The 16948-nt window shown below is 35.4% G+C and overlaps 1 protein-coding gene across 21 annotated transcripts in view; it reads left to right on the forward strand.

The window, feature by feature from the left end:
* Positions 1-15689, forward strand: part of GAPVD1 (GTPase activating protein and VPS9 domains 1) — an 89525-nt gene extending 73836 nt beyond the window's left edge. For all 21 annotated transcript variants that reach the window (XM_007474648.3, XM_056812140.1, XM_056812142.1 and 18 more), the window contains 6 exons: positions 93-252; positions 1543-1730; positions 2902-3115; positions 4432-4504; positions 7491-7688; positions 10632-15689. In XM_007474648.3, the coding sequence (XP_007474710.1) occupies positions 93-252; positions 1543-1730; positions 2902-3115; positions 4432-4504; positions 7491-7688; positions 10632-10772 (974 nt within the window). In that variant the 3' untranslated portion in view covers positions 10773-15689. The remainder of the gene's footprint in view (positions 1-92; positions 253-1542; positions 1731-2901; positions 3116-4431; positions 4505-7490; positions 7689-10631) is intronic.
* The last annotated feature ends 1259 nt before the right edge of the window (positions 15690-16948 follow it).

Raw genomic sequence — 16948 nt, forward strand, 5'->3', positions numbered from 1 at the left:
TTCCAAATGCAGCAGATTAGTTGGATATTCTTGTCTTATGCAAGCTCATGTAAATACATGACACTAATGTAAACTAATTTTTTTCTTGTTAGACAATGAAATTGTATGCTTCCTAAAAGTTCAGATAGCTGAAGCAATTAATTTACAAGACAAAAACTTAATGGCTCAACTTCAAGAAACAATTCGTTGTGTGGGACGCTTTGATAATAGAACTTGTCGGAAACTACTGGCTTCTATTGCTGAGGACTACCGGTACTTTTTCTGTTCATTCAGTTTTTAAATTAAATTTTCAACTCTTCATCTTGTTTTTCTATTGATTTTTTATAGAAATGACTAAAGGTGGTAGGATTTAGCTTTAATTTGGAAGGAATTTGGTAATTTTGATTTTTGGAGAAATGCTTTTAGTAGTATTGTAGTGAGGCCATTATGAAGAAATGGGCTTGCAACAGCTGTCCTGGGACATATTTTCCTTTAAGGAGATCTTTGAGGGATGGCAACATTTCAAGAATAAGTGTAGCAATTAGAGAAATTCTCCTTTTATTTAAAAAAATTTGCTGTCCATATTTGAGTCTACTTATGCTCAAAACAAACATTGTGTTATATTATACAAATCACAGGATTTTAAGTCAGGAGGCCTGAGTTTAAATCCTGGTTCCTAAATGATAGATATGAAACTAAGCAAGTCACTTTAATGATTGAAGGCCAAGTTTCTCATTTTAAAATAGGTGTGGATTTTGTAGAAGTGCTTTGTAGACCTGAAAATGCTAAAGAAATGTGAAAATGCAGACAGTAATGATAAAGGGTGTGAAGGCTTTGGTGAAAAAGTGTATATCATAGGGAGGGTGGTGGAACAGATTTACTTCACTTTGACCAAAGTAACACTCCTACTGTGATGTAATCACTCTGGGCTTGTATAGATCAATTTTCTACTATCTACTTTTTGTAGGTCATGAGCCACAATGTAAAGAGAAGACTATTAAGAGGGATTTGATATTTAATGAGTTAGTCTCAAAGTTGTGGGTTGTTTGTGATATTCTTTATTGCTATGCAAAACAACCAGTCTCAAGTCAGGGCTATGTAACCTGCTATTATTTGACTTTGGGCAAGCCACTTTACCTTCTGGTTTTATTTTAATTATCTCACAGAATGACAGAATTTTAGAATCCTAAAGATCATCTAGTCTAACCCCTTCATTTTACAAATGAAGAAACTGAGGCTCAGAAGAGAAGTAATTTGCCCAATTATCCAAGTAGTTGATGGCAGAGCTGCCTTGAATTAAGTTTGTTCCCTGTGAAAGCCCATCAGAAGGTAGAAATCATCTCTTCTCTCCATCTTACTTCATCTTCTCTGGCTCTGAGAACCCTCTTCCAACTTTGATGATCTCTGTGAATTGTTTAAGGAGAATGGTTGTACTGTAGCATATTGTTTTATGAACAAACACCTAGAAAACAATGTCTTTGTGAAGAGACAATTTTGGTCCTAAAAGAGATTTTATATGTCATACTATATATCTGGTAGTTTTTAAAGCATTTCTTCTTTTAGGAAAAGGGCCCCATATATTGCTTACCTCACCCGTTGTCGCCAAGGGTTACAGACCACACAGGCCCATCTAGAACGGCTGTTGCAGAGAGTTTTACGAGACAAAGAAGTGGCCAATCGGTACTTCACCACAGTTTGCGTAAGATTATTGCTGGAGAGTAAAGAGAAGAAGATTCGGGAATTCATTCAAGGTAACTGACTTTGGATTAGAATTTAAGATTTTGGTTTTACTTGTTGATAAATTGCATGAAACCTATGATTAGAGACAGGAGACCTAGGATTCTTTTTTTTTTTAAATTTTATTTAATTAGTTAATTTAGAATATTTTCTCATGGTTACAAGATTCATGTTCTTTCCCTCCCCTTCCACCAATCCCCTCCCATAACTGACGTGCAATTCCACTGGGTTTTACATGTGTCATTGATCAAAACCTATTTCCATGTTGTTGATGTTTGCCCTAGGGTGATTGTTTAGAGTCTACATCCCGAATCATATCCCCATTGATTCATGTGATCAAGCAGTTGTTTTGCTTCTGTATTTTTGCTCCCACAGTTCTTCTTCTGAATGTGAATAGCATTCTTTCTCATAAGTCCCTCCAAATTGTTCTGGATCATTGCATTGCTACTAGAACATCTAGGATTCTTCTCTCAGTTTTGATGATTCTGGGTCCTAGGGCACATGCAAATTTTAGATCAGAAAAGAATATCTTAAGCACCCATGTGCTACTAGAAATATAAATATTATTAGCAACATCATCTCTGCCCTCAAGGAACTTATTATCTTAATAGGAGATATAGATATATACACATAAATATAAAAAAGGTAGAATATTATAATAGTGACTAAGTAGTTTGAAGTGATCATTTTTAGTTGGAACAGGGGGCACATATTAGTCTTTGCGATAGACTTGGTACTTGAGCTGTGTTTTTGAAGAAAGGGAACATATTGTCATAAAAATGAAGAGGAGGGATATGTCAGGCATGGGAAATGTTGAGACTAAAATCTAGGTAAGCAGGAGAGGATAGAGGAGGAGTTAGGTAGCTAGGTAGTCCGGTTTGGCCAAAATCTAGATCCAGAGAAAGCCGGAAAGGTCATTTAGAGTCAGAATTTAGGGGACTAAGAATAGAAATCCAAGGAGTTGATATTTTATCTTTTAGATGTAAAGGGTTACTGAAGATTTCTGAGCAAGAGAATTTGTGCCCTAGCATCCTTAAAATCATCCTTAAAATCTGCAAAACACAGAGAACTGAGACTATCAGAGAGTTTGATATCTTTTTTTGATCTGGGAGCTAGGATAGTGGCCAGAGTTGGATTTTTTTTTTCCTCCCTAATTCCTGCTTTCTGGGTTGTTTTACATTGAAGACTTTCAGAAGCTCACAGCAGCTGATGATAAGACAGCTCAAGTGGAAGATTTCTTGCAGTTTTTATATGGTGCCATGGCTCAAGATGTCATCTGGCAGAATGCTAGTGAGGAGCAGCTCCAGGATGCTCAGATGGCAATTGAGCGAAGTGTGATGAACCGGATTTTCAAGCTTGCCTTCTATCCTAACCAAGATGGAGACATTCTTCGTGATCAGTGAGTGATACATTGTTCTGTGCTTATATCTGCTGGGTTATCTAGAAATCAGGTAGCTATCTCTATGGAAAGTTGGTGTGAAAACTCCAAATCAAAACCTGTGGGTTTGAGCCTCAGCTCTACTTTTTATTTGACAAGTCATTTCATCCTCTGAGCCTCAAGTTCTTCATCTATTAAGTAGGAATAATCATTTCCACTCTACCTGCACCATAAGCCTGTTAAGAGGTTAAGTGCTATGCAAATTCTGACTTGCTGAAAGAGAGTAGTTATTATTATACTATCTTATGTGAGACTCAAAACCATTATGAATGGAATTTATAAAAAGAAAAGACTTTTTTTGGAGAAAAACAATGTATTATTAATGCTTCTAAAGATATTGCATTACCAGTGTCACAGAGTTGATCAAATGATATAATTTCTATAGAATGCCTTATAACCATACAGCATTTTATAAATGTGGTATGAACCATTATTGCTTATTTATTTTTAGAGTGCTTTAAGACATTAAAAAAGTTATCTTTTATTTTTCCATCACATTTATTCTGAATATATTCCTTCCTCCTTACCTACCTAGTGAGTCAATCTTTGTAACAAAGATTAAACAAGAGAAGGGAAAAACAGGTCAGCAAAATTAATCAACATAGTAACCATGGATGACAGCAAACTACACTTTACAGCCATAGCCTGCTACACTTCTAGAGGGAAAAGAAGGGAGCTATTCTTCTTCTGTTTCTTTGTTAGGGCAAAGCTTGTTCATCATTTCTACAAATTCTTTAGTTTGGTGGTTTTCTTCATTTTATTTCTGTTGTTTTCCTTGTGTTTATTGTTTTCCTAGTTCTGCTTACTTCACTGTTCATCAGTGTATATGTCTTCTCATGTTTTTCTGTTTTCTTCATATTTGTCATTTCTTAGAGCACAGGAATATTCCTTTGAATTTATATTCCTCAATTTTTTCCATTCTCCAGTCATTAGGGAACCTACTTTGTTTTCAGTTTTTGCTGAACAAGAGGTGACACTATGAATATTTTGGTGTATGTAGAACCTTTCTTTCTGTGTTACTTCCTGAGAGGGAGTTATATGCCTAGTAGTGAATAAAATCTCTTGGTCAAAGCAGATGGGCATTTTAGTGACTCTACATCATGTTATTATCCAAGCAATTTGTAGACTTGACTTTTATCCTGTATTTTCAATATCTTTTGAGAAATATAATATAAAAGCAATTTGTATTATCATTCTAAATCATATCTACAAACAGGATATATATAAACCTGCAGAAATGAGTTACAACTATTAAAAATTATTTTTGTTGTTTTTAGGGTTCTTCATGAGCATATCCAGAGATTGTCTAAAGTGGTGACTGCAAATCATAAAGCACTTCAGATACCTGAGGTAATATAATATGATACACTCTTAATTTATCCAGAGTGGTGAGGGGTTAGTAAAGGTTACTTACCAATTTTAGATGACTAATTTTCAAATAACTAATTTTCTAAGATCTATAGCACTATTATTATTTAATTTTCTAAAATTGCTCATTAGGTTTCAAGAATCTACTGTACTTTAGTTTGGTTGTTCTGAGAACTAATTACCAATAATACCTTGTATAAAAAAAAGACCCAATGTGATTTGGTGGAAAGAGTTGCAGTCAAAAAACACAGTTTGAGTCCTGACATTGGCACCAGTTAATTTGAGCAAGTCACTTAACTTTTTAGAATCCATTTCTTCATCTATAAAATGGGGATAAGACAGATAGCTTATAGGTGCTTATTTATATAAGGTAGTTTTGGAGTTGCTGTTATTTATATAGAATGGATTAAATTGGTGACTTAACTTCAATGCTGTTTTTTAACTTTTATTTATTCCCTGACACAAGTTGTCATTTTATCTTATTAAAAGAAGATACGGGAGCAGCCGGGTGGGTCAGTGGATTGAGAACCAGGCCCAGAGATGGGAGGCCCTGGGTTCATATCTGGCCTCAAACAACTTCCTAGCTATGTCACCCTGGGCAAGTCACTTGACCCCCACTGCCTAGCCCTTACCACTTTTCTGCCTTAGAAACAATACATAGTATTTATTCTAAGACAGAAGGTAAAGGTTTTAAAAAAAAAAGAAACAAAATATTTCCAGATATTTATGTGTTCTGGTTTTATAAAATCATGGACCATTAGAGCTAGATGGGACATTAGAATAATGAATACAAAATGTCCTGACTGAAGAAGACATTAGAACATAAAACATTGGTTATTAAATCTAAAATGAACTTTAGAACTTAGAATTTCAGAGTTGGAAGGCCCTTGGAATAACACAGTGTTAGAAAGATGGAAAGGATATTTGAATGAAGAACTTGAATTGAGAACTTAGATTTCCCCTGTTTGAGAGATAGCACTTACATACCCATGATTTAGTAACATGCTTATAGCTTATTTAAATATATTTTGAATTCTTCCTCCACAATGGGATAAATTCAAGTCTGATTGCATAAGGAAGCTAGTCCCTTGGAGCAATCAGTTCTCCAGTCTCAGAGCCATCTATTCTCTTATTTATGGACAGATGTTTCTACTAAAGTTTTCCTTGGATACCTCACTATGATTTATAGGTAACCTCAGGCTCAAACACTATGATGTTAGTAGGCCTTGCTGGCTGGAAAGGCTTCAAGGATTAGACTGTGTGAAGGTTGTTTGAGGACCAATCTAAGTGTGGAGAGTCATCAGAATTTGTCCACTGGAGGATTTTCTTTCTTTGTTTTTCTTTTGTGTCAATAGCATCTCTTCTAACTATCTACTAAGATATGGAGGAATTAGAAGCAGTGTTGTTCTCAAGGACAAATCATGAATCTTGACATGATGTATCAGAGCTCCATGAGCATTTAAAAATGTAGTGCATTCTGCAGACAAATTCATTGCATGATAGAGTTGAAAGACTGGAAAAATGAACCAGATCTAATAATATGCACTTAAATGTGAATGACTATAAAAGTCACCCATCGATCGAACAAGTACAGAATGAGGAAAATAGTCAACAGTTCACTTGAAAAAGATTTATGATTTTAAGTGAGCATCCTGCTCTGTACAAGTCAAAGGTGTGATGCAGTGACCACAATAGTCAGGGTGATTGTAAATTGTGCTCCTAAGAACTTGGGGTTTAGAAAGTGACATGTTCTTCCCTAGGGAGTCCCTCTCACCTACAATAATAAATACAAGCTCTTTTCCTTGGCCTTTTCTAGTTTCCTGCAGATTATTCCATTTCATGCCCTCATTCTATAGTCCTCACATATGCTGGCCCTCTCACCTGTTCCTCACACATCACAGTTCATTTTGCCATTTTGTGCCTTAGTCCTCACTCTAACTTCTTGAAAATCCCAAGTTCATTCAAAATTCTACTGAGGCACTGTCTCCTAAATGAGACCTTTCCTGACCCACTCAGTTGCTAGCCTGTCTTCTGAAATTACACCATAAAACACAGACAGACAGACACACACACACACACACACAGTCTCTGAACACACACACAAACACACAGAGTCTCTGTCTCCCTCTCTAACTCCTTTCTTTTTTCTTCCCCCCCACCCCCCATCACTTTATGTTTGTAGCCCTAGAACATATGACAGTGCCTAGCACATAGTAGGGACTTATATATTATTAATTGGCTAAAAAAAAGAAACTTTTCTTGAGTGGCGTTCTAGGAAGGGGAGAGAAAGCTGAAACGTATACAAAAGAGTTTGGTAAATATGCTGAGGGGTCTGAAAACCATTCCATATGGGGACTGGTTGAAGGAACTAGGGATGTTCAACCTGGAGAAGAGAAGACTTAGCTAGTATTTAAAGATTTGGTTCACTTGAAGAAGGAAAAATCTATGAATATGATAGCTATATTTATAGGTTATTATGTGGAAGAAGGATTAAATTTGTTTTGCTTAATCAACCCATGGAGCATAAGCAGGAACAATCATAAGAAGGCAGATTTTAGTTTAATGTAACCTGAATTGGAGCTAGCTGTCCTTTTGTGTAATGGACTGCTATGAGAGAGAACGAATTCCTTGTTATTAGAATTCTTTAGCTAACCACCAGTGGTGGATGTCATAGAAAATATTCCTACTTCAGGAAAGGACTAGATGCATTTTACTCTAGACCAGTTTTGAGGTTTCTTTCTAATTTGAGATTCTGTCACTTGGTATTCCAGTGTTAATTTTCATAGAAACTCCTTTACAACAAAAGCAAGCCTATTTTGCTCTGGCTGTGGAAATTTCAATCTTCTGTTTTTGTTAAGAGTTATTGATGTGAAAATAGCATATTTGTAACCTTTAGTTTTCTATTGCATGTTGTTGGTGCTGAGTCTGTTTAGACTGACTATTAGAATATGAATCTTCTTCTCTTTAGGTCTATCTTCGGGAAGCCCCATGGCCATCTGCACAATCCGAAATCCGCACAATAAGTGCTTACAAGACCCCCCGGGACAAAGTGCAGTGCATCTTGAGGATGTGCTCCACAATTATGAACCTGCTGAGTTTGGCGAATGAGGATTCGGTCCCTGGAGCAGATGATTTTGTTCCTGTTCTGGTGTTTGTTTTGATAAAGGTGAGCTAGTCCCTTGTATACGTTTATAAATTTGTGGTATCATTGGTGAGATTAGTGGTCCAAATCGAAGCCTTTTCAATATGATTTTTGTAAGTCCTCCTTGAGAAGCCACAATGCCCTCTGGACCTTCTTCTAGTTCTTTTAGTAACTTGAGGATACTTGTGCCGCAGCATTAAACTGTATGTTTTCTTTCACTTTCAGTATAAGATTAGTGTACAGCCTTTTCTGGTCTGATGAAGGCCATTCAATTATCACTGTTAAATATAATAGTAAGCTAATGTATAATTTAAGCAACAGAAACTAGATAATATGAAAGATATAAATGAAGACAAGATCTGATTGAAATTTACTAAGCACTGTGGGTACTATCTCATTGGATCATCATTTGATCTATATGATAATAGTTAAAAATAACCCATGTTTCTTAAGTTTCAACATTAAATTTACTTGTATAGAAATTTTGCCTACTCACTTGGGACTGTGTCCTAAAGGTCAAGTTATTAAACAGAAGTTAGATCATAAGTGTTCTTAGAAAAAAGGCTGGAAATCTAGATGCCTGACTAAACATTCTTTTTTTCTCTCTAAAACAGTGACAGAATCTATGACCTAGAGATATAATGCTTATTTCTCTTATTGTGGTTTGTTCATTTATGTGTGTTTTATTTTGTGCTACTTGCCACACATACTGAGTTTATTAGGTTTCTTACCTGTTAGTAATTTTAAGAATGTATATAATAACTATGTGTTACTTGAAATACTAGGGCATAGATAATTGTAATGTTTGCTGTCACTTTGATTTTTACCTTTTTACATTTCAGAGCATTTTTGTAGTATCTTTTTAGAAAGGATCATTCAGTATATAGGTTTCCTAGTAGTGACACTGGTCTGTGCTACAGTAATGTTTTACAAACTGCATGGCTTAGACCTTGTTCTGCTTCCTTGACACTAAGACTAGAATTGAAGACTCCTTTAAAGGACCATGCTGGGCCAATTGATGTTCTGCATTTTTTAATCCATAAGGCAATTAGGATGACAACTTTTATTTTGAAATAAAATTCTATCTTTAGCATCATTTGATGCACCTGGACCTTTTAGTTTTAATTTCCCTCTACATTTACAACTGGAAGCTTTTTATACCTTATTTATTAAAAATGTTATAAGTATTAAAAGTTATAAGTAGAACTTAAGAGAAGTAATCAAATATTTCAATGATATCTTAGGACAACTTTTAAATAAATGTTTAAGATACAACTTAGTACTTTTGTCATTAACTCCTTAAAAAAAAATGAATACAACTTGAATACTTAGCTTAGAGTCAGAAGCCATCTTTTCTCATCATCTTATCAAATTTTTGTTTAGCCTAACTAGTGCCCTACAGCTTCTGTGGTGCCTAGACCCTATCCATATTTTTTTTGGAGGTGGCGGATAGAATGAAAGGCAGAATTTATTATTATTTTTTTTAATGAATCTGAACAAATGGATGGGAAGACTTGGAGGATGGATGACTCATTCGTTGATCTGAACACAGAGAGATGAGTTTAGTTTGTTGGGCCTCAGAAAGGAACTGCCAGTAAGCTAAAATGAAGCCACCTAATTTTGGACTGGATAGAAAGAGCCCAGAATTTCAGAGTTGAGGAATCTCAGAGGTTACTCATTCAGGACCATACTTGGAACAATAATTCCAGGTACAATGTCTCATATGATGATCTAGCTTTTGCTTTAGGACTTAGAGTTGGGGAGGAGTCCTCTTGAGGCAGCCCATTTATAGTTAATAATTAAGATACTTTTCATCCAGCTAAATTTTCCTCTTTGCAATTTCTATTGATTGCCCTAAAGAAGAAATCTCTTCCTTCTTTCAAATTAGAACCCTTTGCATACTTAAAAACACCTGTTCTCAAATTTTTTCTTCTCCCAGCTCAATATTATAACTTCCTTCAATGAATTCTCTTGTGGTGTGATGATGAGAACTGTCACTATTGTGATTGCCTTCCTTATGAAACTGTAATTTGCCAGTGTTCTTCCAAAAACAGCCCCAATCTTAATTCAGAATTCCTTATTTGATCTGGCTGGGGCATAACTGTCATGCCCCAGTCCTGGCCTGGTCACTGTAACTCTTTTAGTGGAAGTTAAGGCCCTATTAGCTTTCTTGGGTTTTTGGCCAGTCACTTTAGTTTGATAGCTCATAGAACTTGTATTCCATTAAAACTCATAGATTGTCTTTGAAAAATAAGTTTTTCTGCCTTTTGTCTTTTTACCATAGTATTTTTTGAGGAAGGCAAGGAGCAAAATCCCCTTAGATTTACCACTCCTGTACACAATAAAAAAACTCAGCTAAAATGCTTAGAGTGAAATCTGTGTTTATTATATCCTTCATGTCTTTTCTAGCAATATTCACTCTAAGCTATACCTTTCTCATTTTGTACTTCTGAAATTGATTTTTTAAACTATGTATAAGAGTTTATATTAACAGGGAGAGAAAAAAAATATTGGATTCTGTCTAACAACAATGATAACAATATAATAATTATAATGACTAAATTTATATAGTACTTATTGTGTGCCCAACACTGTGCTGAGTATTTTACAAGTGTTATATCATTTGGTCTTCACAACAACCCTGTGAGGTAGGTGTTATTTTTATCTCCATTTTCCAGAGGAAGAAATTAAAGCAGTCATAAGTTAGTAACTTCTCCAGAATCACACAGCTAGTAAGTGTCTGAACTCTAATTTGAACTCGGGTCCTCTTCACTCTAGGCTTTGCATTCTTTCTATTGCACCAGGCTACCTGAATAGAAAGAAAAAAACATCCATTTGGGATCCTTCACTATACTTAAATCTTCCTCGTTCACAAAGAGGTTCTGGGGAAAAGTAAATCCTTAAAGTGCTAAAGAAATATGAGTTTTATCTTTCGATTAATTTGTATTTGTTGGTTTTTTTCTCCAGGCAAACCCACCCTGTTTACTGTCTACTGTTCAGTACATCAGTAGCTTTTATGCTAGCTGTCTGTCGGGAGAAGAATCGTATTGGTGGATGCAATTCACAGCAGCAGTTGAATTCATTAAAACCATTGATGACCGAAAGTGACCTACTCAGAAGCCTGCTAGGGCAGGCAGACTGTTTAGGGGAGCAGAATCTCTTAAATAACATCCACCAGCTGCTTAGCAGGCTGAAGATTGTCCTTGTAGATTGTACAGAATTCAGGCATTTTCAACCAGATCTTTACTAAAGAGATTAATGAGTTAACTAGCAGGTTTTCTTTTCTTTGTTTTTTCCCCCATTCCCATTTCTGGGTTTCATATTTTATTCTCCCCATTCTAAATAGAGGCTAGAGCTGCAACAAGGGACCACATTTTTCAGGTATTTTGGAATATAAAAACCTCTTGGGAAAATTCCTAGGTCACCATTCATTGGATAAACATCTTCTTTTCTTAAAAAAAAAAAACAAAAAACACACACACAAAAAAAAACAAGGCACCTCTTTTAAAGCTATCTAGTCTAGTATTGGTAAAATAAAAATACCCACTGAACCTGAAGGTTTGTAATAGTTGAAATATTAGTGGCATTACCTCTAAATCTCTAATACCTAAATTGAGAAGCTGAGAAGGAAATGTAAATAGAATATATATTTATATTTGTTGTACCATGGACATCTTCAGACTCTTTCATAAACCAGGAACTTCTGTGTCTTGACAATAGGTTGTGCCATAACCCTGTTGTGATATGGTTTCCTCATAAGAACTTAAGCTGAGCTTAAAACAAAAAAACATAAATATTTATTAAAATACAATGCAATTTATTGAACTTTCCAAGAGTTTGATGTGTGCAGTGCCACAGTTGATGGCAAGTGTAAATTTTTGGATCTTTCACCATAGAGGTTTGTGAGCTGCACATAAAAGAGATGGACTGTGTCTAGAGATAAGCACTGACTATAGAAAGGAATAGTAAATATCAGATACCTTATTGTAATATTTTTCTTCTGAAATATTGTGTATACTGTACAAACCCCAGACAGAGCTCCTTATGAACCTTAAATTGTAATATATGTTTTGATTGATTATTCACATTGAATGCACACGCCAGGGGATTCAGTGAATGGCGTTTTTTTTACTAAGTGTTCTTTGTATTGTCTGCTCTAGTGGTGCAGGTTTTACTAGTCATAAAATATTTTAACAAATCACACTGTTCTTACAAAATATATATATATTTTATATATAAAGATATATATAATATATATATATACACACACACACACATATTCATAAATAGGCACCATGTCAGGGTATTTGGGCAGATTTCTGTTATTTTCTCCTCTTGTCTAACAAAATATGGATTTCTTTTCATTTAGATAACTAAACTGACAGTTTGTCCTTGGTGCCTGAGAAATTGACCAAGCAGGCGCTTGACAGCATTAAGCACATGTCTTGTATATAAATGATCATTGGCTGTTTTTATTTTGTACCTCTGTTATTTCTCAATATAGATAATAATTGGTTCTTTTACATAATGGAGAGCTGAGTCAGCTTCTTAATGCTAGTACTACCACCCCTCCCCCCCAAAGTATTTTTATTGCTGGCAGTTGGGTAAGAATGTACTTAGTCAGCCTCTCGTGGGTAAGGAAAGACAAACTCTTCTCTTTCTTTAGGACATACTGTTTAGCATATGTATAAAATACTGAGGAAAAATTATAGAGTTTCTTCATTTTATCTCTCATTATTTTCCATTCATTTACTTGAAAATATCAAGTTATGTAGAAGTAGGTATAGGGTTAGGTGTTTGTTTTTATGAGTGAACACTTTGAGCTAATACTGCTGAACTTTCATCCTTCATTTAAGTTTTTAAAAAATCAGCAAAATACAAACTTGTGTACAGTATACTGTTTCCTAGGCTGTGCCTATCACAGTTGCCTTTGTTATTGTAGGTCAAAGTCTGTTGCGTATTCCATTACCAAAAAAAAAACAAAAAACAAACAAAAACCCAAGCATTTGTATAAGATTTCTAAGATTCAACTGGTCAACTTATTTCCATTGGTATTTAAAAATTTGCAGTTTGTTGTAATGTGATTTGATTTTGATAATTTAACAAGAGATATTTGTTTCCTTGTGCACTGACTACTCCCTCCCCCCCAGTGATGTTAAAATCTATTCTGTGTCATCAGTGTGAAAATTATAAGATTCGGAAATGAATTTACATAGAATTATTGTTTTGGAGAGGGGGTGGAGGGTGGGGTAAGGGTTTCTAGAACCCTGACTGAGAGCTTAGCATTAAAGTGCTGGTAGTAATAGAATTCGCCTTATTTAGTGCTGCCTACCTGTAGTAATGCAAATACTTAAGCCCAGAGTAACCGTAGAAGTTCCATTTCTGTGGCTATACATTCTTTTTTCACTTGTGATAGAGATGATGACTGTACTCTTAGGCTTGACCTGCCAGTGGAGGCTTTGGGATAATTTACATAGTAGAGCTGGTTTAAGAGACAGTTAGCATGTTTATTCTGAGAAACTTCAAAGACAGGAAGTATTCTAGGATCAACAATGACCCAGTTCTGTTCTGTGTTAGGATTTGTCATTTTACTGATATTTAAAGCATGGGAGTCAGAGTTAGGGCGCGCGTGCGTTTGTGTGTGTGTCTGTGTGTCTGTGTGTCTGTGTCTGTGTCTGTGTGTGTGTTGAGAGGGAGAAGAAGTGTGGGTTTGGCTTTACTTTTTCAGAGTAATGGAATACTCTTTAGAGATTTGTATTGAGCTTTTTCCTAGTAACTTAAAATGGAGCCTTAGTTTGAAAACCTAGAAGCTCTTGCTTTTCATGCTCAATGAGTTCACAGTGGGTGTTAAGTTGGGGATCTGGCTCAGCACATTGAAGTCTTGCTAGAGGAAACATGGTAGAGTAGAGAGAGTTTTGGATTTGGAATTAGGAAACTGGTGTTTGAATCCTGACTCTTCTGTTTAGCAGCTTTGGGCCTTTGGGCAAATTATTTCACCCTAGGCTTTAGTTTCTTCATCTGTAAAATGAAGGGGTTGGGCAATGTGATATCTGGGCCCCTTTTATAGGCCTAATATTTTCCCATTTGAAAGGAAAAGAAAATGAATTTTCTGTTTATTTGCTGCTTCTGAGAATTGAGTAAAAGAAACATAAAGATTTTGAATTTTTCCCAACCCCACTGTGGCAAAATGAATTTACTGCCTCTGATTTACATCAGGATTTCAACAAGAACTGTTAATCCATTTCCTAAATTTTTTTCCTTAAAGAAAAAAAAACACTTTGCATATTGAAAGCCATTTATATAAATATTGTTCCATATTTATAGTTAAATATTTAGGCTTTCTAAGGAATCATCAGACTCATAGATGTCTTTTCCTGATGTAACTTTTAAATATTCTTCATATTATATATCTTATAGGAAGTTGATTTTGTCTTGTTTTTCCTCTTTGGTTGCACAACAGAAACACAAAAAATAAACCAAAAAGAAAAGAACTAACCCAAATAAGCTAGAAGAACTTACCCCTTACCCCCAACAACAATAACAAAGACTATTGCCACAGGAGTTTGTAGTTACAGAAACAGAACTTTGGGAGCTGTAAACTTATTAGAATGCCATTAGATTTTATTTTTCCAAATAAAGATCAGTGAAATATATAAAGATGTTTGGTTTTCTTCCAAGATGGGAGTAAAGGCAGAAGGAGAAAAAGTAGGGAATGTGTTTACCTAATTACTTGATAAATAATGGTAGTGGCTCTCATTAGGAATAAGCTTTCTGTATAGTAGGATGGCTAGATATGAAAAAGACTAGATCCTGAGGTGTTATTTAAAAAAAAAAAAGGAATTCATTGTGGTTTCAGTTTGTAGATCAAAATTACCAGGAGAACTAACTAATATGATGTGAAAGCCAGGTTTGGGGTTAGGATCCTTCATGAACCACCTTGGGTACCCCAAGAGATCTTGGGTTACTTGTATTTGCTAAGTTTGATCTACAGCCATAAATGATTTAGTGGATGTTTTCTTAGTTGTGGATATTTGTATTGGCCAGTAAACCTAAGGAGTTGACCCAGAGAACTGACCAGTCAGCCCACAGAGTTGGCTCAGGGAGATGTCTTTGTTGGTCTTTTCTGTGTTCTCCTGTCCTAAGCTTGAGTGGATGACCTCCCAGTATGTTCTTCTCTGCCTGAGAGCTGTTGGGTTATCAGAGATTGACAGGAGAGCCTTTGTTATAGCTGTTCCTCTTGATATGTATGTAGTATAATTTTTTAAAATGGTGTTTAAATGTCTCTTCCTTTCTGTTCCTACCTTTTTTTTGAGAGAATGTCTCTGTCTGCCCTATTTTTAGTTTCTTTTATTCAAGCAAGATTATTCTGAAGAATTCTGAATGTACCTGCCATAATTTTAAAAAGAATGGAGTTTCAAAAACAATCTTTTTTGCTATTTTTTTGTTATTGTTTGTTTGTTTGTTTTTTAAAGATTAACAGTAGGCGTTGTTGGAAAAATTTTGAATGCCAAAATGCTTGGGAGCTCTTTGCCAGACTAATGATAACTGAATATATTGTAGAATGTAAACAATGCCAGAAATGGGTCCTCAGTCAAGAATAGCTTTGCTCTGTTTTAGAAAGCTGCATGTAAATGAAGTCAAAGAAGAATTGTGTGGTCAAATGAGACCAGTAGTGTGGCCAATGATGTAACGAGGACGTTCCTGGTAGCAGCAAAATAGGAAGTCAAACTTAAGAAAGAGGGTATTTTGTATCTAGCTAACAACAGTCAGTATAGATGAGCCTATGTGGCTTTAGACTTCATCTCTGCTGAATTATTATGTGTTGTGTATCTATCGTGTGCTTCTCCTGTATTGAAAAGCTTTGTACTGCCTCTCCTCTTTGAAACTGGTAAAGCCTTTCTATAAGTCTAAATTAATGAGCTTGCACAATCTTGTATACCTACAGGAAACTCGTCTTGTCTCTAATGTGATTATTAATGTATTATATCATTATGTAAAACTGATTAAAAAAGGAGAGCAGTTTAACTCCCTGGATTTTGTTTCCATCATCATATGTAATTTGTCTTACAAGCATTGTTGAAAATTCCTTTTGAGTTGTAAATATTACTGCTCTTCATGAATCTACACTTGTCTTTTCCATAAGAACACTTGAAAATGTATCAGAAGAAGGAATTAGAGAGAGAAGCTATATGAGTGTCATGGGGGAAAAAAGAACACTGCAAGTTCTAGTTCTGGTTTTACCTCTTAAGTTTACAATGTGGATAAATAATAATTATAGGTCATATTTTTGTAGCAGTTTAAAACTTATAGAGCACAAGTTGTATAGGCCTATGATCTCTGGTTTTTATAAATGAGGAAATTGAACAAGGCTCAGGGAGGGTTTAGTGATCTGTCCTGTATCATGTGGCTAGAAAGTAAATCAAACACAGATGTCTTCTGACTTCAAATCCAGTGTCTTTTGCATCCCTTATCTATGGGGAAGGTGGCCTAAATAATTAATGCCTAAGCAAGCTTCCTTCTACCTTTGATATTTTAGGGTTCTAGATCAGGGAGCTGCCAAGGAGAAAGACCTCAGCTCTAGACTTGCTGTCAGAAACCCGGATTCCAATTCCAGTTCTGCTTCCTCTTTGACTTCAGTCATTTCCTCTCTGGGCCTGTTTCCCTCCTCTGTAAAATGAGGGAGTTGGGGTTTTGGACTATATGATTTACATTCCTACAAGCTTAAAAATTGTATATTATATATATGTATTATATATTGTGCAACAATATATGATATACAGTATAAAGATGGATGTTTCACTTTTAGCATAGTTTCTTTCTGCCTCTTGTTATGGAAGGCCTGAACCAACTCATTTTGTTAAAAGTGTTCATTTCAGACAGTTTGATTTAATGGAAAGAGCATGAACTTATAGTATTAGTAGAACTAGGTTTAAGTCATACCATTGCTACTTAAGTAGTTCTGTAACCCTGAATACATCACTTCAACACGAGCAGCTTCAGTTTCCTCATCTATGAAAAGGAGAGAGTGTTGTTTATACTACTCACTTTTATAGGCTGTGGGGCTGAAAACAAAGAATGTATGTACAATGCTTTATAAGTGGGGATTATTATCATAACTGCAATTTCTGAATCCACAGCTGGTCTTTTCAGCTGAGAATTACTGAAGATGAGGAGGAGTCCAGGAGTCCTTCCTTTCAGACATAAACCTCTGTTTTTCAGAAAAGGCATAAAGGGATGAGGGAAGGGGAGGGCAAGCTGAAATGAGGTCAGATTTTTAAGCCATG

Source organism: Monodelphis domestica, chromosome 1 (genome assembly GCF_027887165.1).
Source record: "Monodelphis domestica isolate mMonDom1 chromosome 1, mMonDom1.pri, whole genome shotgun sequence".
Classification (NCBI taxonomy): domain Eukaryota; kingdom Metazoa; phylum Chordata; class Mammalia; order Didelphimorphia; family Didelphidae; genus Monodelphis; species Monodelphis domestica.